Genomic DNA, 25,677 nt, shown 5'->3' with positions numbered 1-25,677 from the left:
GAAGTCAGTCACTGCAGCCTGTTAATAAAACATCCACCCGATACATCTTTTTTTTAATGTTGTTCACTGCACTTTCACGAGTGAATTCATGTGTTTTAATTTATATATATATATATATATATATATATATATATATATATATATATATATATTAGCGTATATCTTAAAGCTATATAGAGCCAAACAAGTGAAGACAGACAGCAAGCATCAAAAGGATGAACTTTTTTTTTCTTTCTGAATATTTAGGGTTCAAACAGCTGATATGGGGGCCACTTGTAAGCATTTTAGCATATTCGCTGCTCCGCATTTGCACATTTGAATACATTTTTGTGGAGCGGAGCTATCCACCATTATCAATGTATCCATTCTCTGACTCTCAAACTCACCTACTCACTTTGTTGCCATCTGGTGGCATATTTGTGCTGAAGCTGGCCAAGAAGGTTGATTAAGACAAAAATAGTCCCTTGCCGCCTTCTTGTGGCATCAATAGGAAATAACAGATAAGCATAGACTTTTAAACTCAGAGTTCATTGTATTTTTATTCTCATTATTTCCGATAACAACAAATATGTCAAAGACTTTAAATCTTTGCAGGCATCCCTAATGAAGTGTCTCACAAGCGTATGTCTGTCAGTTGGTCTTGTTTCCATGGCAGCGTAAATCCTACTTCAATCTTTTATCGTCTTTTAACCAAGCGCCCACACAAACGCACGTTCCTCTATTTGAAATATTAATAATGAAAACACTCGGGTTGAAAAGTTGACGCCTATATTTACATCTGCGCATCTCTGGTAGCTCAGGCCGGGTTGCTATGGCGACGTCGCAGCCAAACCCACACTGGAGACGGTAATTAGCTTACTGTGAGCCTCTTTTAAGCCTATGCGCTGCACGCATCGCGTAATATTCACTCAAGCATGTCGACGTGCTAACAAGCGTTAGCTGTGTGTATGCCAGTAAATGGAACAGCGAGAAGAGGCCTGAAATGCCCTTAGAAAGTGTTCGCCATCTGCTGAGATTTCCTCGCTGCACTGAGGGAGGGAAGATGCTCAGTAGGTGGGGGTTTATATGAAAGTGAGGACCCCTCCTCCCACTTCCATAACACACAAATCTCCCACTCTGATAACCAACTCCGTGTTATCCAGGCTATGGGTGAGAACTGGGAAGCAGGCATGAATGACATCATAAAAATGTTGGTCTTTGATAAGACTTCCTCATTCCAGCTTAAAAATGGTAAAACATCAGGGAGAAAAAATTCATCTGCATTAAATGACTGTATGATGTCTCTTTACTGTATGACATTGGTGGTCTAATAAGGAAGAAAGTATAAATCTACAATAACATCAAAACTGAAGCTAGTGACATGATTTTTAGCACATTTCCAGATATACTCAAAATTTAATCAATTTAAACCTGTGCGGTGCAGACATTATCTGCATGTATAAAAAGGCGTTCACCGTAATTTACTGTATATCATACCTTCACCTTTAACTTTAAATGATAATTGATGCTATAACTTCATGTTAACTGCTGGGTCAGCTTCCAAATTTTTCTACAATATTTAAGGCATAATATTTCCAGTTATCTCACGACACTTACCGTACATAAGGAGCAGGGCTAGAATCCTCACACATAAATGAAAATGACAGAAAACACATTTAAAAAAAAAACACAATTGTCTATCATTGCAAAAGCAAAATGAGGAAATGTAATTTAGCATAAAAAATAATAAAACTGAAACTCAAGAACATATGGATGAGGGAAAAAATTCAACTTTGTTACATAAATTAAACTGAAAACAAGAAAAATTTAACTCCAATTTAACTAACTAAAATGAAAACAAAGTTTGAGCTGTCCATCACAAAAGTAAAACAAAAAAATTCCATTGCTGTCAATCATCACTGATATACTGGTAAATGAAAAATAAAATTCACGTGAGACCACTGAAAATGCAAAAATATAAATGTCCATCGCGCAGGTAAAACCAGAAAATGTCACATTCTCTCAAACCTGAAACCGAATGGAAAGGGAAAATTAATAAATAAATACATGTCATAAATGTCAATCATCAAAGTAGGTCAACTAAAAAGCAGGTGTCGTAACTGTCCATTACCACAGAAGTAAAAAATAAAATAAAATAAATACATACGAGAACATGTCTATCCCAGAAATAGAACCAAAAATGAGAAATATAAATTTTCCAGCATTTGATATAAAATTGAAACACTGTAGTGTCTAAAAGAAAATAATTCTTCAATCTGCAGCCACATGTGGATTTGCAAATTTTTGCTAAAGTCAGCATTTGTGTAATCCTGCAAAAAAAAAAAAAAGTCTATGCCAACTGTGACACAAGTTTAAAGCAAGTCCACTCTTAACTGTATAATTAAAGAAATCCATCAAAGTGGTCCACAATCAATGAATTATGTATTCATCTGCCAGTGTGTTACATTGCCTATTTAAATATTGATGCAGCATTACTTCTGCACATTAATATGTAATGACAATCACTTATGAATGGCATTAGCACACTTGACAACAGAATTAAAAAGAAAGGCTATGCTTAGGATAGATCACAGTGTGAAACGTTCAATAGTTGATTATCCACTCATCCAAATCCCACATTTCTATCATCCATCCATCCATCCATCCATCCATCCATCCATCCATTCATCCATCCATCCATCCATCCAGGTGATGACATGTTATGCCAGGTTGAGCAGACAGAGAGATAGAGAAAGAAAGGATGTGCAACAAGAGAGTGATTAAAGATAGCGGCGGAACTGTGTTTATAGCGTGGGCTGGATAAATAGAAAGCGTACTTTGAGCAGTTGATGAACGTGGAAAATGAGAGCCAAGGAAGCGCAGAAGCGGCAATTGCGGTGGACTGGGAAGTAACAATGATGAGTTAGGGAGGAGTTAGAAAGGCACTCAAGGGAAAGAAAAATGGAAAGGCAGTTCCTGAGAGGAAGTGCGGTATTGCGTGAGGAAACCATGAGTGGCAGAGAAGCGTGTTAGGAAAGTACAAGACATGTATGAGGACACCAGAAGTGCTGTAGGAGTGGAAAAACGAGTTTAAGGTGGAGGTGGGATGGCATCAGGGATCCGTTCTGAGTCCCTGCCTTTTTGGTCGCCAGTCAATCAAAGGGCACTTTTGGACAAATAAGCATTTACGCTCTCACTTTGACTCCTTTTACAGTAGTGTAAGCATCCTCTTTCTATAGTTTTTGTCCTATATGTTCCTTGTTAGCTGGAGCCGATCCTTGTTGACTTTTGGACAAAAGAAGCGGCATGTCAGCCACTACGCCACCATGCTTGCCTCATCTTTTATCGTTCGCCATTTAATTAAAAGCCACGTCTGACAGTATTCAAGAAATCCCCAAATAGAAAAAGCGAGCATAAAATGTACAGTAATTGAATCTTCATTGGTAGTGATGACAGAATATAAAATGTCATTTATCACGGAATTAGGACAGCGAATTATTGGAGGACGTTTGCATGGACAGGATCACAATGTCACAACGCGTCATCCCCGCTCGTACAATAGAATGGGTACCACTAATACGATTAGGCAGAATCCCATTTGGGAATCAGATGTTGCCCCTCAAAGCTCCCTTTTTGAAAGGGGGGTTGCACTAATGCAGTGGAGCAAATGGCATGGTTGGGGGTGGTGGGGTTGAACCATTCTAGAGGGTGAAATGAGGGGGGTCTTTTTTTCCAAGCATGGATCTGGTCTAGACGCTCGTCGCAGTCTTCCCATCACGGATTTCACCTGCCTTGCCGAGCACTCGCCCACCCCCTTCCCCCACCACACATGCGCTTTTGAGACCACCCTTTGCTCCACACAGCACCCCCCCCCCCCCACCCTCCTCCTCCTCCACTAGGGAGCAAGGAGGGCTTTTCAGCACTTGTCTCGGCAGCGTGCAATGGACAGCACCACAAAGACGGATGCTTGACAGTGAGCTGACAGCATTCCCTGGAACTGCCGCCACTAATAGGACAACATTTTGTGGACTAACCCGTCTGACGTAAACAAATCCAACACGCCGAGACACATCGAGGCTTCTTATTTGCTGCATTAAAACACAACGAGCACGATGGAAGAAGACATGGACGAGGGGCAGACCCAGAAGGGTGAGTCGTGTCTCCATGTTTATAATAAATATGTCGACTTGTGTATGCGTAGTCGATGGAGAAGCAGCTGTGAGCTGACTTCTTTTGTCCGTGGAGTGGGCGCACTCGACTGGAGTGCACACGCCTGCGTGTGTTGTGTTTTGGGTTGACGGAGGGGTGTGAACCGAGGGGGTGGGGGTGAGTTTAGGGGGCTGCGCTGAACTGCCTTTGTTTGCTTGATGAGGCTTGCATGTATGGAAGGCCGAGCCTCCACGTTTTAACCCACCAGACTGCAACCGATGCGTTCAATATATACAGTGCTACCTTGTGTCGTCAACAAGCTTGTAATGCATTTACTCACATTACATCAATTTTCCCCATTAAATGAATTAAAATGACGACAATTCATTCCAGCCCCTCCCACAAAAATAATAATAATCAGGAAATATGACACAAGAAAAACACTCTCATCATCAAACATCATCAAAAATACTGGAAACAACATATTCAGGTGTTGGATGTGTGCATTTAAGAGGCGTGGCCAATTGAGTTACCCAGGGTTGATGCCGGTGTGCATGTGAGCATCTGGGCGTGAGTTGTGGCTCACAGCAGCTCCTTGCGAGTGTTCTGAATTTTTATTTGTGTCTTTAACTGTTAATCCTTTTCAATAAACAGCTAAAAGTGCATCAGTGACTGTGGCTGTCCTTGCCCACATGTGAGGGCATCACAGTATCTTAATTGCTCCCTTTTTTCCCTCAATTTACTCGAGCGTTGGTGTATCCAAAGTTTGTACCGGAAATTTTGCTTTGAGACAAAAAAGCCCCCAAAAAATTTGACTGAACAACGGCGCAAACTCCAAAAATTAAAAAGTTGGGGCACTCCAAGCAGCACTGTATATTACTTTATATTGCTAACTGCTACATGAATGATTCAACACTTCCATCCATTCATCCATCTTCCAAACCGCGGATGATTCCTGCTTTCGGTTTAATTTATGGCTTAATTCTTTGTGGTTCCAAGAGGTAGTGCCCAGTCACCAAAATGACTTTAGATGGGAGCCCCATCATGGGTAAAAATAAATAAATAAATAAATCGTAGCTATCTAGATATCTGGTAGATATCTAGGGTATGATAGCTTCTAATTGTGCAAAATCACAATCAGGAATTCGTCAAAGAACCTGAAATGTGCATGAAATTTCTGCTTTAAATCAAAATGTCTGACTTGTTCAATTTCGGGTGTGGGTACTTTTTCCTGAGTTTTAGTGAAACTATTCAAGGGGAGCTACTGAGTGGCTGTCACGTTGTAACATAAACGACGTATGCTTCAGATTTTCTCATTCCACATTCATTTTTAGGTCAGTGTGATATGCTAATTATTCTGATGTTATGAAGCTCAATCTTCACCAGCATGATCTACCGCTATATCGTGTGGGAAATGGGAAAAAAAAAGAAAAGATATACTATATTTTGCAATCTGAACTTGCCAGAATTGCAAAAATGTGTGTTGTGGTGGACATTTATTTTAGTGCTCTGAAACATTCAGTCGCACCATCTGGAAAATTTGAAAAAAATAAAAATAAATAGCCAACACACATCTATCATAACAGTCCACACAAAAAAGAGTCTCAAAAAGTCAATCACTTAGGTTTGAAGCAGCCATTTTTTGACTGACGAAAGTTTTCCCCAATTGAAGAAACCTAGACGGATAGATGGCGGCGCTAAATTGCGAAACTTTTTGCATGTTTGAAATTTGATGATCATCAAATGATGACGTTAATAAAATGGCACCGGGTGCGACTCTTTTAAAAATCTATCCATGATAGAGTCTCCTTCTCACTAAAGCCATTTCTTTAACTCATTCACTGCCATTGACGGCTATAGACGTCAAAAATTCATTTGAACTATTTCTATTAGTTGAACATGTTTTCTACTTTAGAACAGATATAAAAATTGTGATTAAATGTGAGTTAACTAGTGAAGTCATGTGATTAATTACGATAAAAAAATGTAATCGCCTGACGCCCCGAAATTTGAATAATCTTTAAGTCGCGTCAGGCGATTACATTTTTTAACCGTAATTAATCGCATGACTTTAATAGTTAACTCACGATTAATCACACGTTTTATATCTGTATTTCTCCCCCCCAAAAAATCTAGGTTTTCATACTCTTGTTAACAAAAGTGAAAAAAAAAAGTTAAACTAATAGAAACAGTTCAAATTAATTTTTGACATCTATAGCCGTCAATGGCAGTGAATGAGTTAATTACTTGTTATGACAGCTCCTTTTTTTTTTCTTCTTTTTTTTCTGGAGACAGCTCCTGTTGTACAAGCAATACTCTTTGGTTATCTTTAGAAGCTCCATTCAGCTCCTAGATTGAACGTGTGACCAGTTGCCATGGAGCCGTCCAACAGTAGTCATTACCATCTTCGTCATCCCACCCCCCCCCCCCCCCCCTCACTCACGACATATCGGTAGAAGGTGGAAAGGAAAGCACAAACAATACATCCAGAATGATCCAGAACTAGAAAGTCATATATGAGCACCATGTACCAGCCATCTTCTGGATTTTCTGGTATACTGCGATAGGCATGGGGATGAAAGCTCGACTTGCATCTCTGGCTAGTCATGATTCTTAAGTGCGCGCTGAGGGCTCGCACCGCTATTCAAGCAAAGACTTTGCCTCAAACACAAATGCTCATCGGACCAAAAGAAGCATCCATGCAAGATGCTCGTACACTTCTACAAGTCACGTCCATTCTTCTTTTTTTTTGGGGGGGGGGCAACACAGCCCTTTTCTTACAGCTCTTTTATTGGATCTGGTTAAAGTTTTAGCACTGGTGATTCCATACATATATTTTCTGTTGATCAGATTTTTCAGGTATCTTTACATTATTTAAGTAGGAGATGGTCTCGTTGTAGTTAAATGTTATTTCCACTCGACGAAGTTCTGTACTCCGCTGAGTGTCATTTTGCTTTTCGATTCAAAACGTTATCAGAATTTGTCTTGTAGAAATGTGATATTTCGTGTGTGGTTATGTGTGTGCGTGCTACGTGCGTGCGTACGTGTGTGTGTGTGTGTGTGTGAGCGAGCAAGCTAACCAGCTAACAAATGAACAAAAATGCAAGTGAATGAACAAACTGATGAACGAGTAAGCAATTGAACAAACGAATGGATGAAAGGAACTTTTTTAGAGACATGGGACTAACAAATGATTAAAACGTGGAGTCATCTGACAAAAGAACAAGCAGGTGAACGAATAAACTATTGATTGAGCAAATTAACAAACAAACCAAATCACAAGTTAGAGAGGGCACTAATGAACAAACTTACAAGATTTACAAGTCTTAAAGAATAAAAAGAACAAACAAGTGAACAAAGAAAGAAACACCTAAGAAAACTAACAAATGAATAAGCTAGCTAATCGTCCAATCACTTAGCATTAGCGATGTTTTATAAACGCATAATGTTTTGTATTTAAATATGCGCGTAATTCTTCATGCTGTGTTTTTAGTTTTACAGTCAACTCCAATTGGGGTTTCATTCGACATCTTAAAAGACGCTTAGAGACGGCAGAATTCCATACAATTCAATGCAAGCGACATAGGCAACCGCGGGTCGCGTTTTGATGACGTAATCGCCTTGGACCGTTGCTGGCATCCGGGTTGCCAGATAATTCCTTATTAAGGCTAGTTAACGGTGTATTTACCCGGGGTTTCTCCTTGTAGTCTAACAAGAGTAAACCTGGCACCCTTGAACCAAAAAATGAATGCGGTCAAAACGGTTCATTGGCCCCAGAATTAGCTCGTTCCACAGACGACACGACACCCCCCGAAATATTTTTTTCATTGGATCTGCATAAAAAAAAAAGAGAGAAAAAAAAAGAGAGAGCAATGATGATGACATGTCGAATCGGTAAAATTACCGAATGAATACTGAGCTCTCTCAGGAAAAAAAAATAAAAAATAAAAATGGATCTGCATGATTCGCGTAAGTGGCCTATTTGAGTTTCAAAACGGCGAATTTCGCCGCCAGGTGTGGAATTTTCATGCCTGAAAAACATTTGAAATTAACCCTCGAAGCTCATGTATAATCTATGTATGATTATGAATGCATGAATAATTCATTAATTGACAAAGAAAAAATGAAGGGCATTCTTGCTATAATTATCATTAGTTTAGCTCATTTGATAAACTAATCGTTTTTGTTAACAAAACTATTTTTTCAAATTTAGTTTAGTTTGTTAGTTTTTGTTAACCTTGGGTGAACTAACTCACTCACTCACTCACTCACTCACTCACTCACTCACTCACTCACTCACTCACTCACTCACTCACTCACTCACTCACTCACTCACTCACTCAAAAGAATGACCGAGTAAGTGATTGAATGAGTGTATTATTTCAAATGAAATAGCATTGTGCATTTTAGTATTTCAATTTTCCTGTGAGTTACAAATCGGAGTTGATGAATCACAAGCAGCAGGCGGACATTTTGCCCACTCAGCTGCCAAGCGAACATTTTGCTACTTTGCACTAAAATACACACACACACACACACACAAACACACACACACGACTCGACACGAGCGCATAGCGAGCTGATTCCGATTCATTGATCACAGGACAGTGAGAATAATGCGAAAATGAGCAGGGGGAGGTATGACACTTTGTCAGCCGAATGGAAAAAGTGAGAATTGAACACCTGTTACTGTCTGCCGAGCCAAGAATCTTCTCCGCAAGACTCCGCTTGCCCTTCTGTTCCATCATCCATATTTAATTACACATCTTCCACCTTGCAATCCTGTAGAACGTTGACTTCCACCGAGGCCGGATGATACGAGACATTTATGTCCGACAAGTCTAACAACAACAGAGTGAACAATATAAAAAACTAATTAGTGTGTGTGTGTGTGTGGGGGGGGACGACAAAAATAGCAAACACATATTTTCACAAAGGATGATGTCATTCGAAAGTCAACTCTCACTTATTTTAAATGGTGACAGCTACAGTTTTCATTTGTGCTTTACAGTTTTATTTATTTATTTATTTTACAGCAGTCACATTTTCACTTTTTTCAATAAGTTCCTTGCCATTGCTGATTGGTTGGATCCATTTTAATTCGAGTTAACAAATATGTTTTTTTTTGCTTTTCAAAGGGCTTTGGTTGCCAAGCAAAATGGACACCAAAAAAAAAAAACTAAATTCAACAAACAATTAGAAGTGAAGAGATTTAAAACACTTGTGCTATATATATATATATATATATATATATATATATATATATATATATGCTTGCATATCTCCAGTAACTGTCAGCTTTTAGTAGCTGCAGTTACGATGCTGTCAAACTAGAACAAAAGTGGGGCGTCTTCCCCGTGCTTTCCTATAGTTAACGTGCAGCCCCCCCCCCCCTCGATGCAACCGTGTTTTTCAGCTACCACCTCCTCTTTCTCTTCCTCCTCGCATGTTTAATCAACCACTATGGTCGCCATGACGACGGCAGCGCCAAATCTGCGCCGGGGCCTTGAGAGCCGTGACCCACTTAGTGTACGTCAACAAATTCAGTGGGACAATAAAGTGAGTGAGACGCATTAGCCGCATAGCGCGGCCCCCCTCGGGGCATAAAAGCACCGCACAGCCTTCGACGCTTTTTTTCTTTTTGTTTCTCATCTCTCTTGTCTTCGTGTGAGCGATGAAGGAATCTCAGCGTGACTGCTGAGGAGTTTATTTATTAATATGTTTTGTCAGAGTTCACTCCAGGATGTGCTGGTAAAGGCTAAATGTGAAGAATAAAGTTCAATTCAGTGCATCAAAATCAATGGGAATGAATGAGGCTTAATTGAATGTAACCCCATGGAGGCTTTTCAGGGTGTGGCCACGCCCCTTTACCACGATCAATAACACCACGGATGATTGCTTTGTTGTTGTTGAAATTGTTGTTGAATGTGCTAGTTTATGTTATTACAGTTTGTTAGTGTAGCAGGTTTGGCGGGAACATTTTGTTTGTTTTGGGACAGGAGGAAATTGGTATTTCTGTTGAAATGTATTTGTCGATGTATTTTTCTCTATTTTCTACGTTTGGAGTCAAAATGTCTGTGAACAACTGAGGATGTCTGTTAACATTAACAGTGACAAATGATTCATTAATTAACCTCAATTGTCTCATGTTTCCTGGGAAGGATGCAATTTACTTCACAGCTTTATCTGAGGATAACCTTAGCAATCGCAATAACGCTGATTGGATCAGTGTGTGTGTGTGTGTGCGTGTCCCTTTTGCCTGTCGGACATGACACTGACAGATGGTTGAGAAGTGGGAGATGGGAGGGGTCTTGGGAGGGGGTCATCCTCTCTGCATTAGTGCAAAGCTGACTGTTTGACTGTTGACTGTTGACTGTTATGTTTGGGGTTGTAGCGATGTAACGGTATGCCAAAAGTCACACTCGGGTATGTATTTTGTGAATGCTGAAAGCATTTCCCCCCTCTTATTCCACTGTTTTTAAGGCATTCATCTACTTCTACATTCCTTGACCGATTCAAAACATTTCAACATATTCAATTCACGCCTCCTTGGATATTAGTTTTCTCTTTCCAAATGTACAGTTTTCCCACAATTCCACATTTTACACCCAAAAATTCCTCATTCATTTCTAAAGGGGAAGGGTTAGGAAATCGGTCCCATTTGCCCTTCAATATCCCATTCAAAGCATGAAGCAAAATGTCAAACCTTTCTACGGGGTGCCTTGACTCTGAAATGGCTGAACTATGTCACTTTTGATGTAGCGGTTGAATGTGGACCGAATGGTGAGCGCTTTGTCACCCTTTATGGACTTTATAAAAAAAATAATTGTAGGGGTGGGAATCTTTGAATGTCTCATGATTCGATTCCGATCTTTGGGTGTCCGATTCGAATCAGAATCGATTTTAGATGGGGAACGATTTTTGATTCAAAATGATTTGATTGACAATGATTTTTGCTTCAATTTATAGATCGTATTGATCTACTCCAGTCTGACTCGCTAATGCTAATTAGTGCGCTACGTGCGGCACTTTTATCACTCAAAAGGACGGCTCCATGCTGAAAAAAACAAACTTTTATTGGATTAAATTGATCGTGTCTTTTTCCTTCTACTCTCTAATGTGGCTTAGCAGTGTTTCAGACCGTGTGGAACAACACTGCCCCTAAGTGGCCAAATCGGGTACAACATGAACAGCGCTCCCAATAAAGGCACACACAAACAATGGGAAGACAGTATAAAATAATTTCAATAAAATCGATTTTGGGGCATTTCAAATTGATTCTGAATCGTACTAAATGAGAATCGCGATTCTTATGAGAATCGATTTTTTGGCACACCCCTAATGTTTTGGTCCTAAATTGTGCTAAGCACCATCCACCCTCCCTCAACAAAATGAAATTCCTCCTCCTCAGCCTCCTGATTAAGCAGCGGAGCTTGTTTTCCGCTCCTTCAGGTAACGTCATTCTCAGCATCAATAATAAATGTGGGATGTTCTGCGCTCATGCTTGGCAGCGCTGTCTAAAGTTATGGATTCCACATCCAGCAGTGGCACCTCTGCTCACCATTTTATGCCGCTGCATCGTCACAGCTGTTGAACATCAGAAGACTGTTGACGACGTGACACCATAGCCATTGAATTTTTGACAATACTGTAGAGCCATGTGACGCTTTAAACTCTCCGTGAGATCATAAACTGGCAACAGTGTGACATAAAGTCTTATTAGGCTTGTCCTGGCCCATGCCAAAAGGTCATTCGTCGGCCGGTAGTAAATTGCAGTGGTGACAGTTTTGCTGCGCCTGAAACCTTCAATTTGCACGGTCTTACACCTTAGGTCTTCTCGGAACATAGGCTTTTACTGCAGACATAACTCGCTTTGACACTACAATAGCCTATGGGTTGTCGTAGTGTAGCATAGGGGTTCATTTCTTTCATTTGGCCCACCAAGTTTTACATTTTCAAGAGACCAGTATTATTTGTTGCATGGACATTTTGTGTGTGTGTGTGTGGGGGTGGTATCTCATGTTTTTAGTTGTTATAGTGGACTTAAATGCAACATTTTTAACATGAACATCATGCAAATCAACTTGCGATTGTGATTGGTTAGTTAAGGTCCAATCATGATCCAGAAGTGTTGACATCATCCAAATTATGCAATTTATTGGTTTAGACACCAAAAGATGTCATCTATGGGTCTGAAGGGGTTAAATTAAAATGATACGTGCATAATATGCAAAAGGTAAGGCATGGCAGCATATTATATACCACATTTCATACACAAGACAACTCAATGTCTGTTTATCCATCCGTACGTCCATCCATCCATCCAATCATTTTCCGAACCGCTAAACAATCTGACATAAACATTAAACAAATTATTATTTTTATATTTACTAATTATTTTTATTGTTCTAACTATAACTAAATATCTAACTAACAGACTTAACTTACTAACTTCCTATCCAACCAGCTAACTAACTGACTAATTTACAAACTAGCTAACACAGACTAATTAACCAAATATCTAACAGAAGAATTGACCAAACTAGCCACAAATCAGACTAAATCACTAAATAAATACATAAATGGCTTCCTAACAAAGAGACTAATTTGCTAACTAACCAGTTAGCTGTCCCATTGATTAAATAACAAAACGACTAGCTGACAAATTCGTTAACTGACAAGTTAACCAACTAGGTTGCTAATTGGCAAATTGACTAACTAATCGACCAATCAACCAACAAATATACTAATTGACTAACTATAGCTACCTAACTAAATAACAAACTAATTGAATACATTTTGCTAAGTGAACCTTTTTTGCACATGGTCATTGCTATGATCATGTGTTGTGTTTTTTATTCTGTAATGAGCAGTGATGATGTAGACCAGTCTGTGACATCACCTCTTTTGGGGTCATTTCCTAGCATTAATGATGAAACTATTAGTAATCAATATTCCTTTCAATTGACTCATGTGTGGTTGTGAGGTCTACTGTACTTTTTAATGCAATCCCATGAGTCCTTTTGGATATTTAGAACATGTGCTACTCTGACATAGATATGGTAATGTTTTCTGGGTGCAAATTAGCATAGAAGCCGCAGTTGTGAGGTTATTGCAAAGCGGAAGACTTTTCCTGGAAAAAAGAAGTCTAAAAATAATGCAACCAAAAAAGGCACATCCAACACACAGGACGGCCAAACAACGGAGGCGCCACAGTACAGTAGGCGTGCAAGCCGATAATCCGGGCCAACCTGGAACTTGGCCAACAGCGGCTACTTGATATTCTGCTCATACTCACGGCAGAATTAGGAGCGACGGGTTGAGAAAAAGAGGAGGAGTGAGATGAGGACAAAGACGACTTTATAAAAAGACACTCTGAGGGAAGGAATCCTTGATTGACAATGCGGGAATCTTTCAAACAGGACAACATTTGCATTCCGCGGATCGATCCCGCCAGGGAAGCATCCGGAGTCAATAGATGAGTTTGTTAATTCATCGCACCACACTCATAATGAACCCCCGAGAGCTGATAAGGTCTTGCACAGGAAATGAACCCCAGCAATGCATTTGCCTGACAAACAGCTGAGTCTGTGTGTCAACACTTCCTTCCAATTGACGAAATGTAACAACTTGTTTTCTCCCCCCATAACCAGCGATAGACCGTGTATGTTTTAAACACTTTGCTTTAAGCTAAAAACAAAACAGATCAAATGCTTTTGGCAGTTTTTTTGAAAACAGTTGCCAACAATCATCAAGTTGAAAACAATCATCAAAACAACAATGGCCGTCCACTGGTGATGTTGTAGTGGTGCATTTATATTGTTTCTAATCAAAGACCAAAAGGATGCGGCATTCCAGGTGATCTTTTAATATGTGATGCAAGTTGAAGTCGGTGTACATCAATGTTTAAAGTTCCGACTTGGAGCGGTGTTTTTTTTCCGAGTCAGAGTTAGTACATTTTTCGTTTCGTTTCTTGACCAAGTGACATCAGCAACTACTGACCTAGAATGCTAATTAAAGCCATTTCAGGTGTGTGTGTGTGTGTGATTAAGATTGTTTTGACAACATTGTAAAGTATAAGCGTAACTGTAAAATCACAGATAATTGATGATCAGGTCCTCACATCTTTTTTTTGTAAGACGAATCCTCTAAACAATTTTTAATTTAGGGGCCATGCTTCACCCAAATTGGATCACAATTTTGGCAATTTTGCGTCAACCTGTCTAAAACACCTGCTTCAGATCGAGACTCATTTTGGTGAATCTCTTGTAGTTAGCTAAAGCCCGGGAATTTGAATCAAAATGGCTGTCTTCCTATATCATTTTAGTTTGAGAGTTTTCGTGTGTCCTGTTACAACAGCCATGTCATATTTTTATGCTCCTCGGACTAATCATCAAATTTGACACCGTGCTCTGCCAACGTTAGATTTGGTGGGCAAAAAAACTTCTTCATTTATTGTCGCCAATCTGTTTAGAATACCTGGTTATTTGGGAAATTCCCTAGTATGGCTTCATTAAAGCCTTGGAAATCACCCAAATTGGCTTTCTCAAACCAAAATGGCCAACATCACGTTTATTTTCAGTCTTTAATATTTTGTGGTGTCGTGTTATGATAGACATTGTCCACCCAATTACTTGTGAAACGTGTCACTGACTCATCTTTAACCCGTGGGCAGTATTTTATTTTGAAATGGCTTGGTCAGAACCAACAAAAAGCCAAAAACGGGTCACAATAACGCCTAGGGGTTAAACACATTTTGAGGACCGTTGAAGTAACTACAGCAAGTTGATATCATGTTTCGAACACATTCTACAAAGCGCAAGCTCTGGAGTTCCCCCAAAATTGATACTTTAAACTAAAATGGACAACTTCCTGTTCAATTTTGCGAATGGATCCTTGAGACTTTTTTGTACATCCTGTTGCAATAGGCATGCCCAGCAGTGTGTGGCTGGGTTATTATTTTTTTTAATAATAAATCAAAATAATATCAGGTGTTGCTACTGAGCGACTTTTGAGGGCTTGGGGCTCTAAGAATTCAAACTGTCATGAAACACTAACAAGTATTAGCAGACTTCCCCAGGTGCTACGGAGGAATTTGGGGCAAAGCATTGCTTAGCCACGCTTATAACCCCACCCCCATACGCCAAGAAAGCCTCGGCATAAATAAAACATAGGGTTAAAGGTCTGGGGTTGCGATGTAAATCTCAAGCAGTGGTATTAAATGTCATCCTGTCGTGTGAGGGCAAAAACAAATGGAAGGCACAAAGCCAGGATGCGCGAGATAACCGAGGCTGGCTGGTGAATGGTGTGTGGCTTTAAATACTCTTGATAGTAGGAGAATACACTTGTCAGCATTCATATATCAGCCACAAAATGAACTGTGGCCTACTTTCCCCGTCCACTTGATGGATTTTTTCTGTTGTGCATGGGCGCCCGCCGACAGAGCTTTAAATTTGGGAGATTGTAAATGGCCAAATCGTGTTATACTGTCAGAGTGAAGCTGCAGCTTCAACTGTTCTTTTACTCACCCACACTCTTTTTTTTTTGGTTTAGGGTGCCTGGAGTGCTGCATCAAATGCCTGGGCGGGATCCCCTACCCATCGCTCATCGCCACCATCTTGCTGTACGCCGGCGTGGCTCTGTTTTGCGGATGCGGCCACGAGGCTCTTTCTGGAACCGTCACCATCCTGCAGAATTACTTTGAGGTGGTGCGCAGCCCCGTGGACGCGCTGGACGTCTTCACCATGTGAGTACAAAAAAAACATCACTTTTGGAAATGATTAGGTAAAGGACGGGAAGGGGAACTGCCTTACACTGTGTATACAAACACAGTGCAGCTCTGCCTCTGGGTAGGGGATGTCATGGCGAGTGATATGCTTTTGTATGATAAATATTGTGCATCAGCCTTACTAACTTGTTTGAAATGACATCATACAACTAGTGGCCATTAACTCATTCCACTGTCATTGACGCCTATAAACGTCAAAAATTCATTTGAACTATTTCTATTAATTTTACATTTCCCCCCCCACTTTTGTTAACAAGAGTATGAAAACCTAGACATTTTTTTAAATAATCTTTTTATTTTTTAAGATTAAAAAAAATTAGAGGCGTAAGGCGATTAAAATTAATAGCATGACTTCAATAGTTAACTCACAATTAATCACAGGTTTTAGATCTGTTCTAAATGTCCAATAATTTTTTCCTAGGTTTTCATACTTTTGTTAACAAAAGTGGAAAAAAAAATGTTAAACTAATAGAAATAGTTCAAATGAATTTTTGACACCTATAGCTGTCAATGGCAGTGAATGAGTTAAAAAGCCTCACCCAGGTTCTTTAGATGAGGCTCTAGTGATAACAAATGGTGCTATTACTGCTATTAGTGTTCTTACGGTTGTTTGAACTTCTATGCATTCTTTGTTTCTTAAAAAGTACATACAAAATCTAGAGGTGTCAAATTTAATCGCTTAATCAACAACTAAATGATCATCAAATTAATCAACTATTTTGATAATTGAGTAATAGTTTTGAGCCTATGTTTAACTTAAAAGTACCCCAAACCTCTCTTCCTCTTGAGTAAATATTCTTATTTCTGATTGCGTATTTAATAAGAAATTTGCAATCATCCGATTTAACTTAGTAAAGCAATTATCAACATATTTGGCCATTTTCTGATATGTTACTGACTAAAACAATAATTGAATCCTGATCAATTTATGGGAAAAAATAGTCAATTTAATCTGTTATTAAAAAAGACATGGTTCCAATAACCTGTAATTTACATTGAGTTGAACCTGAATAAAACTACCACTAGTAACCCTTTGTATTAATCAATACAGTGCCCATAAAGTAGCAGACAATTTCAAAAAAGGTTGTTGAATACAGCATCACTTCCTCTGACATGACATTGCTTAATTGTGGTTTATTTAATCATGAACAAATATCAAATAATAGGTTAATAAACAGTAACCTAGAAAAAAGGGTTTCGCAATCAACTTTAATGCAAAATAAATGTATATGATTGTTTCATTAATGAATGTAATAATTGATCAAATAATGTTACATTTTCCCAAATAGAAGAGGAAAATAAATGTTATACTTTCTTAAAAACAAGACAATGTGTGCTGTCACATTTCCCTGAAGAGAAAACACACTACTGATTAAAAAATTACAAACTACAAATTATTGGCTTTGCACTTTCTTAAAAATGAGACAACTTAAGAGGTGCAAAGCTTCGGTTCAACTCCAAATTTGGAATTTCGGTTTCTTACCAAAAACATCCTTCCTGCATTTTATAAAATTAACAAAGTCGAAAATAATGTACTTTTCCTCGTATGTAAGCATACCGGTGAACATTTTTAAAAAAAATTTCAATGTATTTTTTTCTAGGATTGACATCATCAAGTACGTGATCTACGGCGTGGCTTCGGCCTTTTTTGTCTACGGGATCTTGCTGATGGTGGAGGGCTTCTTCACGAGTGGAGCCATCAAAGACCTCTACGGAGACTTCAAGATCACAACCTGCGGACGCTGCGTCAGTGCTTGGGTAGGACATCACATATAGTCTAAAAAGTGTATGCATAAAATATGTAAGATTTTTGATCCAACCATAATAATAAACTCATTTTAAATTGCTATTATTATTATTATTATTAATTTCATTAGGGCTAATTAAACCATTATTTGCCAAAATTGACCAAGTGGAAATGTATTTGTACCGTACGTACACAGCACAACTTTGGTTTCAAATGCTTCAGTTTCTCCATATGTGGATTGAGGAAGTTTATTCGTCATCTCCTCTGAGGTTGGCAGATGATACAAAGTTTGAGCTTTGAACAAAACGCAGTTGCATTGTTGCTGCTTAGGCAGGTACTTGAATTATGACTGTCGAATGTATGTCACAACGACACAAAAATCTGGCATGGTAAATTGGATGTCAAACTTAAAATCATTTTCATTTTGACCTATGTTACTCAGAAAACAGTGTTAAATTTTTTTATTTGGATGGCACTGTAATTAGAAAAAACATTTTTTTAAACAATGATATTTTATTTACTATAAATAAAAGATTTTTTCATTAGATGAATTCATTTGATGAACTAATTTTCAAAAATAATTAACCAATTATTTGATTAGCTTGATTTTTTAAAAAATATTTACCATAAACCACCAAAACAAAATTAATACTAAAATAAAAGAAACAATGATTTATAAAGATTAATAAATACATTTTAATCAACTAATTTTAAGGGGGAATACATGCAACAAATATTACAGGACTTTTGGATAATGTGAATTCTCAGTGGGCCATACTTATCCAACATCCCATTGTTTCTAAAAACGTACTGATTTGCCCTAATAACATTGCTAACTGGATAAAGTTTGCAGCTTATCCGTCAGATCTGTAAGAAAATTAGCGAAAATGAACCAAATAACGCAACGTTGGTATTAAACGCGTTCCAGCTCTGTGATTACATTGCGGCCCAAATCATTCAATTACCAGGACGTGACAATAATGAAAAATGTCGTATCGCAGAGTCGGCACGAAACAAGATTATGTCAGCCGTGAAATTAGTTTGCCAGTCTACAGCTCTCTGCATGGGAGGCGAAGAAAGTCATCAGGACTTGTGCTCATTGACCAATCAGATTTGTTTGTTTTATTTTACATGTCGCAGTTAGAGCTTATGTCAAACTCAACTTGTTGCATGAATGCTAAGAAACATTTTTGTGCAAAAGTTATTTAAACAGATAGATACTACATTCATCCCATGTGGGAAATGAATCGTTAAATTGTATTATAAAGATATTTTTTTCACCTCAGCAACATATTTCATGCTTATTTTGTAAATCAAGAGAACACCATGACAGTACTTAATGACGTATTTGCATGGAAAGTTTCCCATCTTTTCTGTGGAACATACCATGAGTTGTGCAAAAACACGTTTTTTGGTGGTATTACTGAAACACCCTAAATTGCCACCAGATGGTGCCAAAGCCCAGGCTTATACCAAAGTAGTAATTGGTATCAAGGAAATATGTTCAAGGGATACATCTATTATACATCCATAATTTTTCGTGCAAATGAACACAATATTTATTGACATACTTAGCATAAAAGCTATTGTGTCATTTCAGTTCATCATGCTGACGTACATTTTCATGCTGGCCTGGCTGGGCGTGACGGCATTTACCTCCCTGCCCGTCTTCATCTACTTCAACATCTGGAGCATTTGCCAAAATGCCACCGTGCTGGAGGGCACCACGCTCTGCCTGGACCCGCGCCAATACGGTAGGGCTGGCCAATCCCGTCAAAACGTTAAATGGCTCATTTAGCTAAAGTCCTTTACAATTAGTTCCATGATTCTCACATCCCATTAGCTGTAAGGTGATCACCTACTGTTGCCTAATTGGAGCATCGTTTGTAGTACAATAATGTTTATTAATTACATTGCAGGTATCGTGGCTATTAATGAAGCAAAGACAGTGTGCGCCGGATCTGAGAAGTTTTACAGGATGTGCGAATCTAATGAGGTGAGTTTTAAAGATTGTCATGTAATTAGAAAATTGCCGGTACTAGAAAACACTCAGTCACAATAGTAAATGTATCTTAGTATCACCTCACTCTTCTGCTCCAATAGTTATTGTTGTTTTTTGGATGAGCTAATATTTGTATTTAAATCCTGATATATAGATAGAGTTTCTTATGAAAATAAAAGAACATGATTTCATTTTCATCCTTCCCACCTCGGCTTTTAACAAAAAGATCGCCAAGTAAAGCAACGTGCACAGGCAAAAAGAAACAATGACGGTGAAAATTGTGCTGTGTTTCTATGTTTGTCTTTGCTACAGCTGGACATGACATTCCACCTGTTTATCTGCGCCCTCGCCGGAGCAGGAGCCGCCGTCATTGCTATGGTGAGATTCATCCAAACATTCAACCATCCCTTTTCTGTAGCGCTCGTCCTCTTTTGGGTTAGGCTGAGCCTGAGCCTATCCCAGCTGACTTTTGGCAAACTTCAGGGTCACAGCTATTTCTAATGGGGTGAAGTGTTGTTCATATGCCTTAGACGCTCTTCACTGCCTTCTATAGCCTGGGAGAATATCGACCACAGTGGGGAAAAGCCGTGCTGAGTATGATGAAGGCGCCCGTGACTATACCACTAGGCTATTCCAACAAGAGAACCAAAGCTATCTATCTATCTATCTATCTATCTATCTATCTATCTATCTATCTATCTATCTATCTATCTATCTATCTATCTATCTATCTATCTATCTATCTATCTATCTATCTATCTATCTATCTATCTATCTATCTATCTGTCTATCTATCTATCTATCTATCTATCTATCTATCTATCTATCTATACCTCTTTGTTGTGACTGGTGGGCGGTAATTAGGGCAGCAGACCACCATTAATCTGTGAGAAAGCCTTTTTGCGCAGTGAAACGACGTCGTTTGTCTGCCTCCCTCTCCTCTCTCCTTTCGGAGGGGGCTTGGCATGTCACGACGTCGTCATGGAAACAGTGAGAAGAAAGGAGTCGTGATGGTCGCAAACGCGCTCGCTTTATACAAGTAATTTCCTCGGAGCTATTTTATCGGAAGGAGAAAGTGTTGATGTTGTTGGTGAAAATATTATCAGGAATCCTATTTCCCAGGGAGGAAATGAGTTAATGAGGGATTACACTTGCTGAAAAACATAATCGATGTAATGTATCTAATGTATACTCAAGATATCTCAACGCAAACCCAGTTAATTAAATGCAATTAATGTGAAGTTTATTTTCTTAATTGTCAAACAAAAGCAATTAATTCACCAAATGTGAAAATAGTGTGTATGTAAATAGACTGTTTGTGAAATGACAGTCACTGCAGCTCGATAATTCATTCTGTGCTGCGTTGCTATGGAAACGAGTTCCAAGAATACAGCCGGCATCATGCTGCCACCTGCTGGATTGTCATGGAAGCGATAGAGGTTTCAACATGCATAATCAATTTACCCCCCACACTTTTTAAAAATATTTTTATGTGTTAGTATTGTTTAATAATACAAAAATATTTTATCTGATTACTAGATTTATTAATGGAATAATTGATGGTAGAATACACGGGTTAAAAAAATGTTATAAATAGCTGCAGCCCAAGAATAAAGTCATATAACAAGTGCTTTTTAGCAATTACACTTAGATGGGGGAGAGAAAAAAAATCTCTGAGCACACCACATATTAATTGCTCATGATATTCTTTTAGAAATATCTGATAATTGATTACGGCTAGGTTTGTGCGGCCATGATTGTTTTCAGAGCAGATCAGGGATGAAACATCACTCATAACACAGTGCACACCACAGGATAAATCTCTCAGGATAATCTTTTAAGGGCATCTGATAATGGATTATCGGCATGTGTGAATCTGCGTTAGACTGCTGCTCCCAGTTAATCGGAAAAAAAGGACATTGGGCTGTTTTCCCATTCGTAAACATGGCTTTTCTCTTTCTTCTCTTTCCCTCCAGATTCACTACTTGATGGTGCTGTCGGCCAACTGGGCCTACGTGAAGGACGCATGCCGGATGCAAAAGTACGAGGACATCAAGTCCAAGGAGGAGCAGGAGCTTCACGACATCCACTCCACTCGCTCCAAGGAACGGCTCAACGCTTATACATAAAAAGCCAAGATGGGGGGTGGTGGGGTGGGGTGGGGCTGTTACTCCCTTGGCTTCCTTGCCACCGCCAACGTCACTGGTGCGTCACATGACAATATGGTTTGGGCGGGGGTCCACCTCAGCCGCAAGCAGCATTTCAGCCCCACAAAAAGAAGCCCCTTTACCTCTCTCGTGGATGGTGTTTGTTATCATTCTGACAGTTGTTGAAATATGAAAACAGTCGTTTAGTGCCGAGTAGTAATTGTAGTGTAGTTTGTAGAATCATGAGTAGCACTAGTAGTAGATTTTTTTTTTTTTTAAGATTTTATTATGTTTTACGCTTTTGCTTATGAATGAATTGTTTTGCTAAGCCAAACTTTTTTTTTTTGCTCTTAACCCTCCTGTTACATGTCACGGGTCAATGTGACCCACTGCATATTTAAGCATCCATTAAAAATGTTAAAATAGGGGTTTAATAGACCATACATTAAAAACTATTAGAAAAAATAGAAAAGGAAACAATTATTATGTTTAAAATGTCCATGGGTCAATGTGACCCATTATATGATTAGTCATTTAGAAAATATAGCTATAAAAAATTTTTAGCAACAAAAACAGGGCTAGTAATCAATGGTAAGTTGTATTTTTTATTTATTTACATTTTTCAAATATTTTCCTAATTTTTCTTTCTTTTTTAACTTCTAACAAGTCAATGTGACCCACATGTGTTAAATACAATATATATATATATATATATATATATATATATATATATATATGTAAAAAAAAAAGAAAAGAAAAAAAAAGAAGCTAATAAATAGGGGGAAACCTTTTTTTTTTTCCTGATATGTTTTTGTCTTTCTCTGATGCTTTAAAAAAAATTATAATAAGAAGAATTAAAAACTAATAATCTTAAAATTAGAAGGAAAAGAAATCAGACAAGCAGAATAGGTTTTCTTTTTTCTTTCATTTTATTAATGTATTTTTTTATAATATTTTTTAAGTTACGTAGATTTTTACATATTAAAATGGCTCAATATGGCGTGCAATATTGCAGGAGGTTTAAGATCATTCTTGTCGAGTTTTAATGTGACAAATTATTTATTTTTGCTTCACGAGGAGGTCAACAGGGGCTTTAAAAAGGGTTCTCAAGCACATTTCTCATCTCATGTGTGATATCGACGTACTGTATGTGAATGACTGATGTATTTTGAAAAAATAAAATAAAAACCATACAGTAAAATGTTTGCCAGGGATCAAAACCACTAATCACAGTAGCTATTTTATATTTTAAGAAAAAAATAGTGAACAACAATGAATACCAAAATCTATTGATAACTTGCTAGGTGTGCCAAGCCTGTTAAACAGGGAAATTATTTTTTTGATTGATATATATTAATGGGGTTAAATTTGCGAGAAAGGGATCATATATCTCTGAACTGTGAATGATTCCATTGTCACTAAAGCACATACTCTCATAAACCACTGTTATGGTTATGACTCATATAATGAATCGAGTTTTTTTTCCTGCAGATTCTGCAATGTATATAGTGATATATCAAAGCATTCCAATGTGTGGTGAAGCACTGCAACTTGAGTTATAGGAGAATAAGAATGTTGGTTCACTTAAAGGAGACATATTGTGTACTGTGACATTTTAAAAGTTTTTTATGCATTCTTGTCTTAAAGTCTATTAAGGATTACAGAACACTTGACACCTACTTGTCACACTTTGATTGGAATAGTTCAGTTTTGTGGGGGCCAAGTCATGGGCGGGGAAAAACATGCATGAGGGCTAAATTATGTAAAATAGCCAAATTGAGAGTCTTACTCAGACACACATTTTACGAAATGTGCCGGTTTTCAGAGAATCTAATACTGATGACCATGTTTAGCTAATGCTAATCTGTGTGAAGACTGCAGCTCTGCTTACCTTTTGTCTTTACATGATTCTCTGTGGTCCGGCGGGCGGACTCTGGCCATCGCGCAAAAATTCCAGGCAGCCTAGTTGCCAAATTATAAACTCTGGGTGGGGGGTGGCACGATTATGTAAATTAGCCATGCTGTTACATCATAATCTGGCTAAATTCCAAATGACTCATGCGCTGACAAATTTTCGCAGCACACGAAATTTAACTAAAGCTTAATCTCCACTTCAGAGACCAAGCTATGTGTCCACAAATAATTAGAAAGTCAGTTTTCCATAATATGTCTTCTTTAGGTGTTCTTGGCAGTCAACACTGATGGTCTAGGAAAAAGAGGCCTGACATCTGATTGGCTGTTGAAAAAGAATAATATTGTCAGTGTTTCATGCGCTTATTCGACTATTTTCTGTGCTCCGAGTTGGAAAAGTTTACTGTTAAGTAAAGACTGTGACTTTAGATGTTAATTGTGGCATGGACATGCATTAATGTAGTCGGATTGACTCAAAAAGTAACTTTTATCTCACATCTTTTTTTATTAATATTAATTTTGACACTTTTTACCTGTCTTGCTGACCAGCCCTTTTGTTTCAACGTGCAGTACTAAAACCTTTCATATAATGATGCTTCATGCTTCTAATATAGAGACGTAGTTGTTTGAGTTGTGATTAGTTTGTGATGAGGAATCGTCCTAAAGCTTAATACTTGTACTGACATTGCTTATTCTGTAATGACCTCGCTCTCTCTCTTACTCTTATCGGCTGTCTCCTTGTATTTGTTTTTTTGTACTTTCACTACCGATGCTTCATAGCAGGCTTTACATGAAAAGACGGCGGGAAAAAGTTGAATTTGTTTTGTATACATTCATGTGCCAACAGCTTGAAGTGGCTTATTTGACCTGTATGATCAAATTTGCCCGCGTAAATAAAATTCACTTGTGTACTTGAGGTGATGGTGTTGGTAGATTGCCATTTTAGAATGAGTAGCTACATTGTGAACCACTAGATGGCGCTATTGCGTCTGTTACATTGCACAGGCACAGGGTTTTAAGTCCAAAAAAAACCCAGCTAAAACTATTTGAACTTTTTTTTTTTGGGGGGGGGGGGGGGCAGCAAATGTAATGCCAAGCTTCATCCATATAAGATAATACATGAAAATAAGGTTCACTATTAGTGACATACATCTGTCTCAGACACCTTGAGGCTATTTGGGCAAAACAGACTTTGTCAAAGTATGAGCCTTGTAAATGGCCCCAAACTGGCTGCTTCAAAACCAGAATTTCCAACTTCCTATTTAGTTTTAGGTATGGGTCATTGACACTTTTTTATGCATCCAGTCATGATCGACATGTCTAGCCAATTTCGTGTTGATCAGTGAAAAGGTTGTGATCTTTCCAGTGGGCACTCCAGAGTGAATGTTGCGAGGGTCATGTTGGGCAGGCCTAAAAAAAAAAATCATTTTCACTGCCTGGTACTCCAAACCTAATACAGTAATGAGTTGATATGTATGATGTTGAAAGTGCTGCCCATTCCAATGATCATTTATCAAGAGGCAGTTTGGCTTTGGTCTCTTGTGAGGGATGGGGCCAGTCAGGCCATGAATCACATCCAAAATTACACTTTGCACTCTGTTGCCAGACAGAGCGTTTGCACACATCTGGCACACAAAGGAGATATTACGTTTACAATTTGGTTGTTTATCCAGTCGTGTCAGAGAATCAAGCAGCTGTATTTGTAGAAAAACAGAATATGATATGTTTATATTCTTAAAACGATGGATTTTGAATATTATATAACACATAACAGTACAGGCAGCACGGTGGCTGACTGGTTAGCACGTCCGCCTCCCAGTGCAGAGGACGTGAGATCGAGTCCGGGCTTCGGCCTTCCTGGGTGGAGTTTGCATGTTCTCCCCGTGCTTGCGTGGGTTTTCACCGGGTACTCCGGTTTCCTCCCACATTCCAAAAACATGCATGGCAGGTTAAT

At 38.5% G+C, this 25,677-nt stretch overlaps 1 protein-coding gene across 1 annotated transcript; it reads left to right on the top strand.

Annotated features, from left to right (window-relative positions):
• Positions 1 to 3,860: 3,860 nt before the first annotated feature.
• On the top strand, positions 3,861 to 24,639 carry gpm6aa (glycoprotein M6Aa). Its single transcript, XM_077578266.1, has 7 exons — positions 3,861 to 4,128; positions 15,682 to 15,874; positions 17,518 to 17,674; positions 19,264 to 19,417; positions 19,583 to 19,659; positions 19,978 to 20,043; positions 21,642 to 24,639. The coding sequence occupies exons 1-7, from the start codon at positions 4,092 to 4,094 to the stop codon at positions 21,792 to 21,794; spliced, it is 837 nt and encodes a 278-aa protein (XP_077434392.1). The 5' UTR covers positions 3,861 to 4,091; the 3' UTR covers positions 21,795 to 24,639.
• Positions 24,640 to 25,677: the final 1,038 nt, after the last annotated feature.

Source organism: Vanacampus margaritifer, chromosome 10 (genome assembly GCF_051991255.1).
Source record: "Vanacampus margaritifer isolate UIUO_Vmar chromosome 10, RoL_Vmar_1.0, whole genome shotgun sequence".
NCBI classification, from domain to species: Eukaryota; Metazoa; Chordata; class Actinopteri; order Syngnathiformes; family Syngnathidae; genus Vanacampus; species Vanacampus margaritifer.
This window is presented reverse-complemented; position numbering and strand designations above follow the sequence as displayed.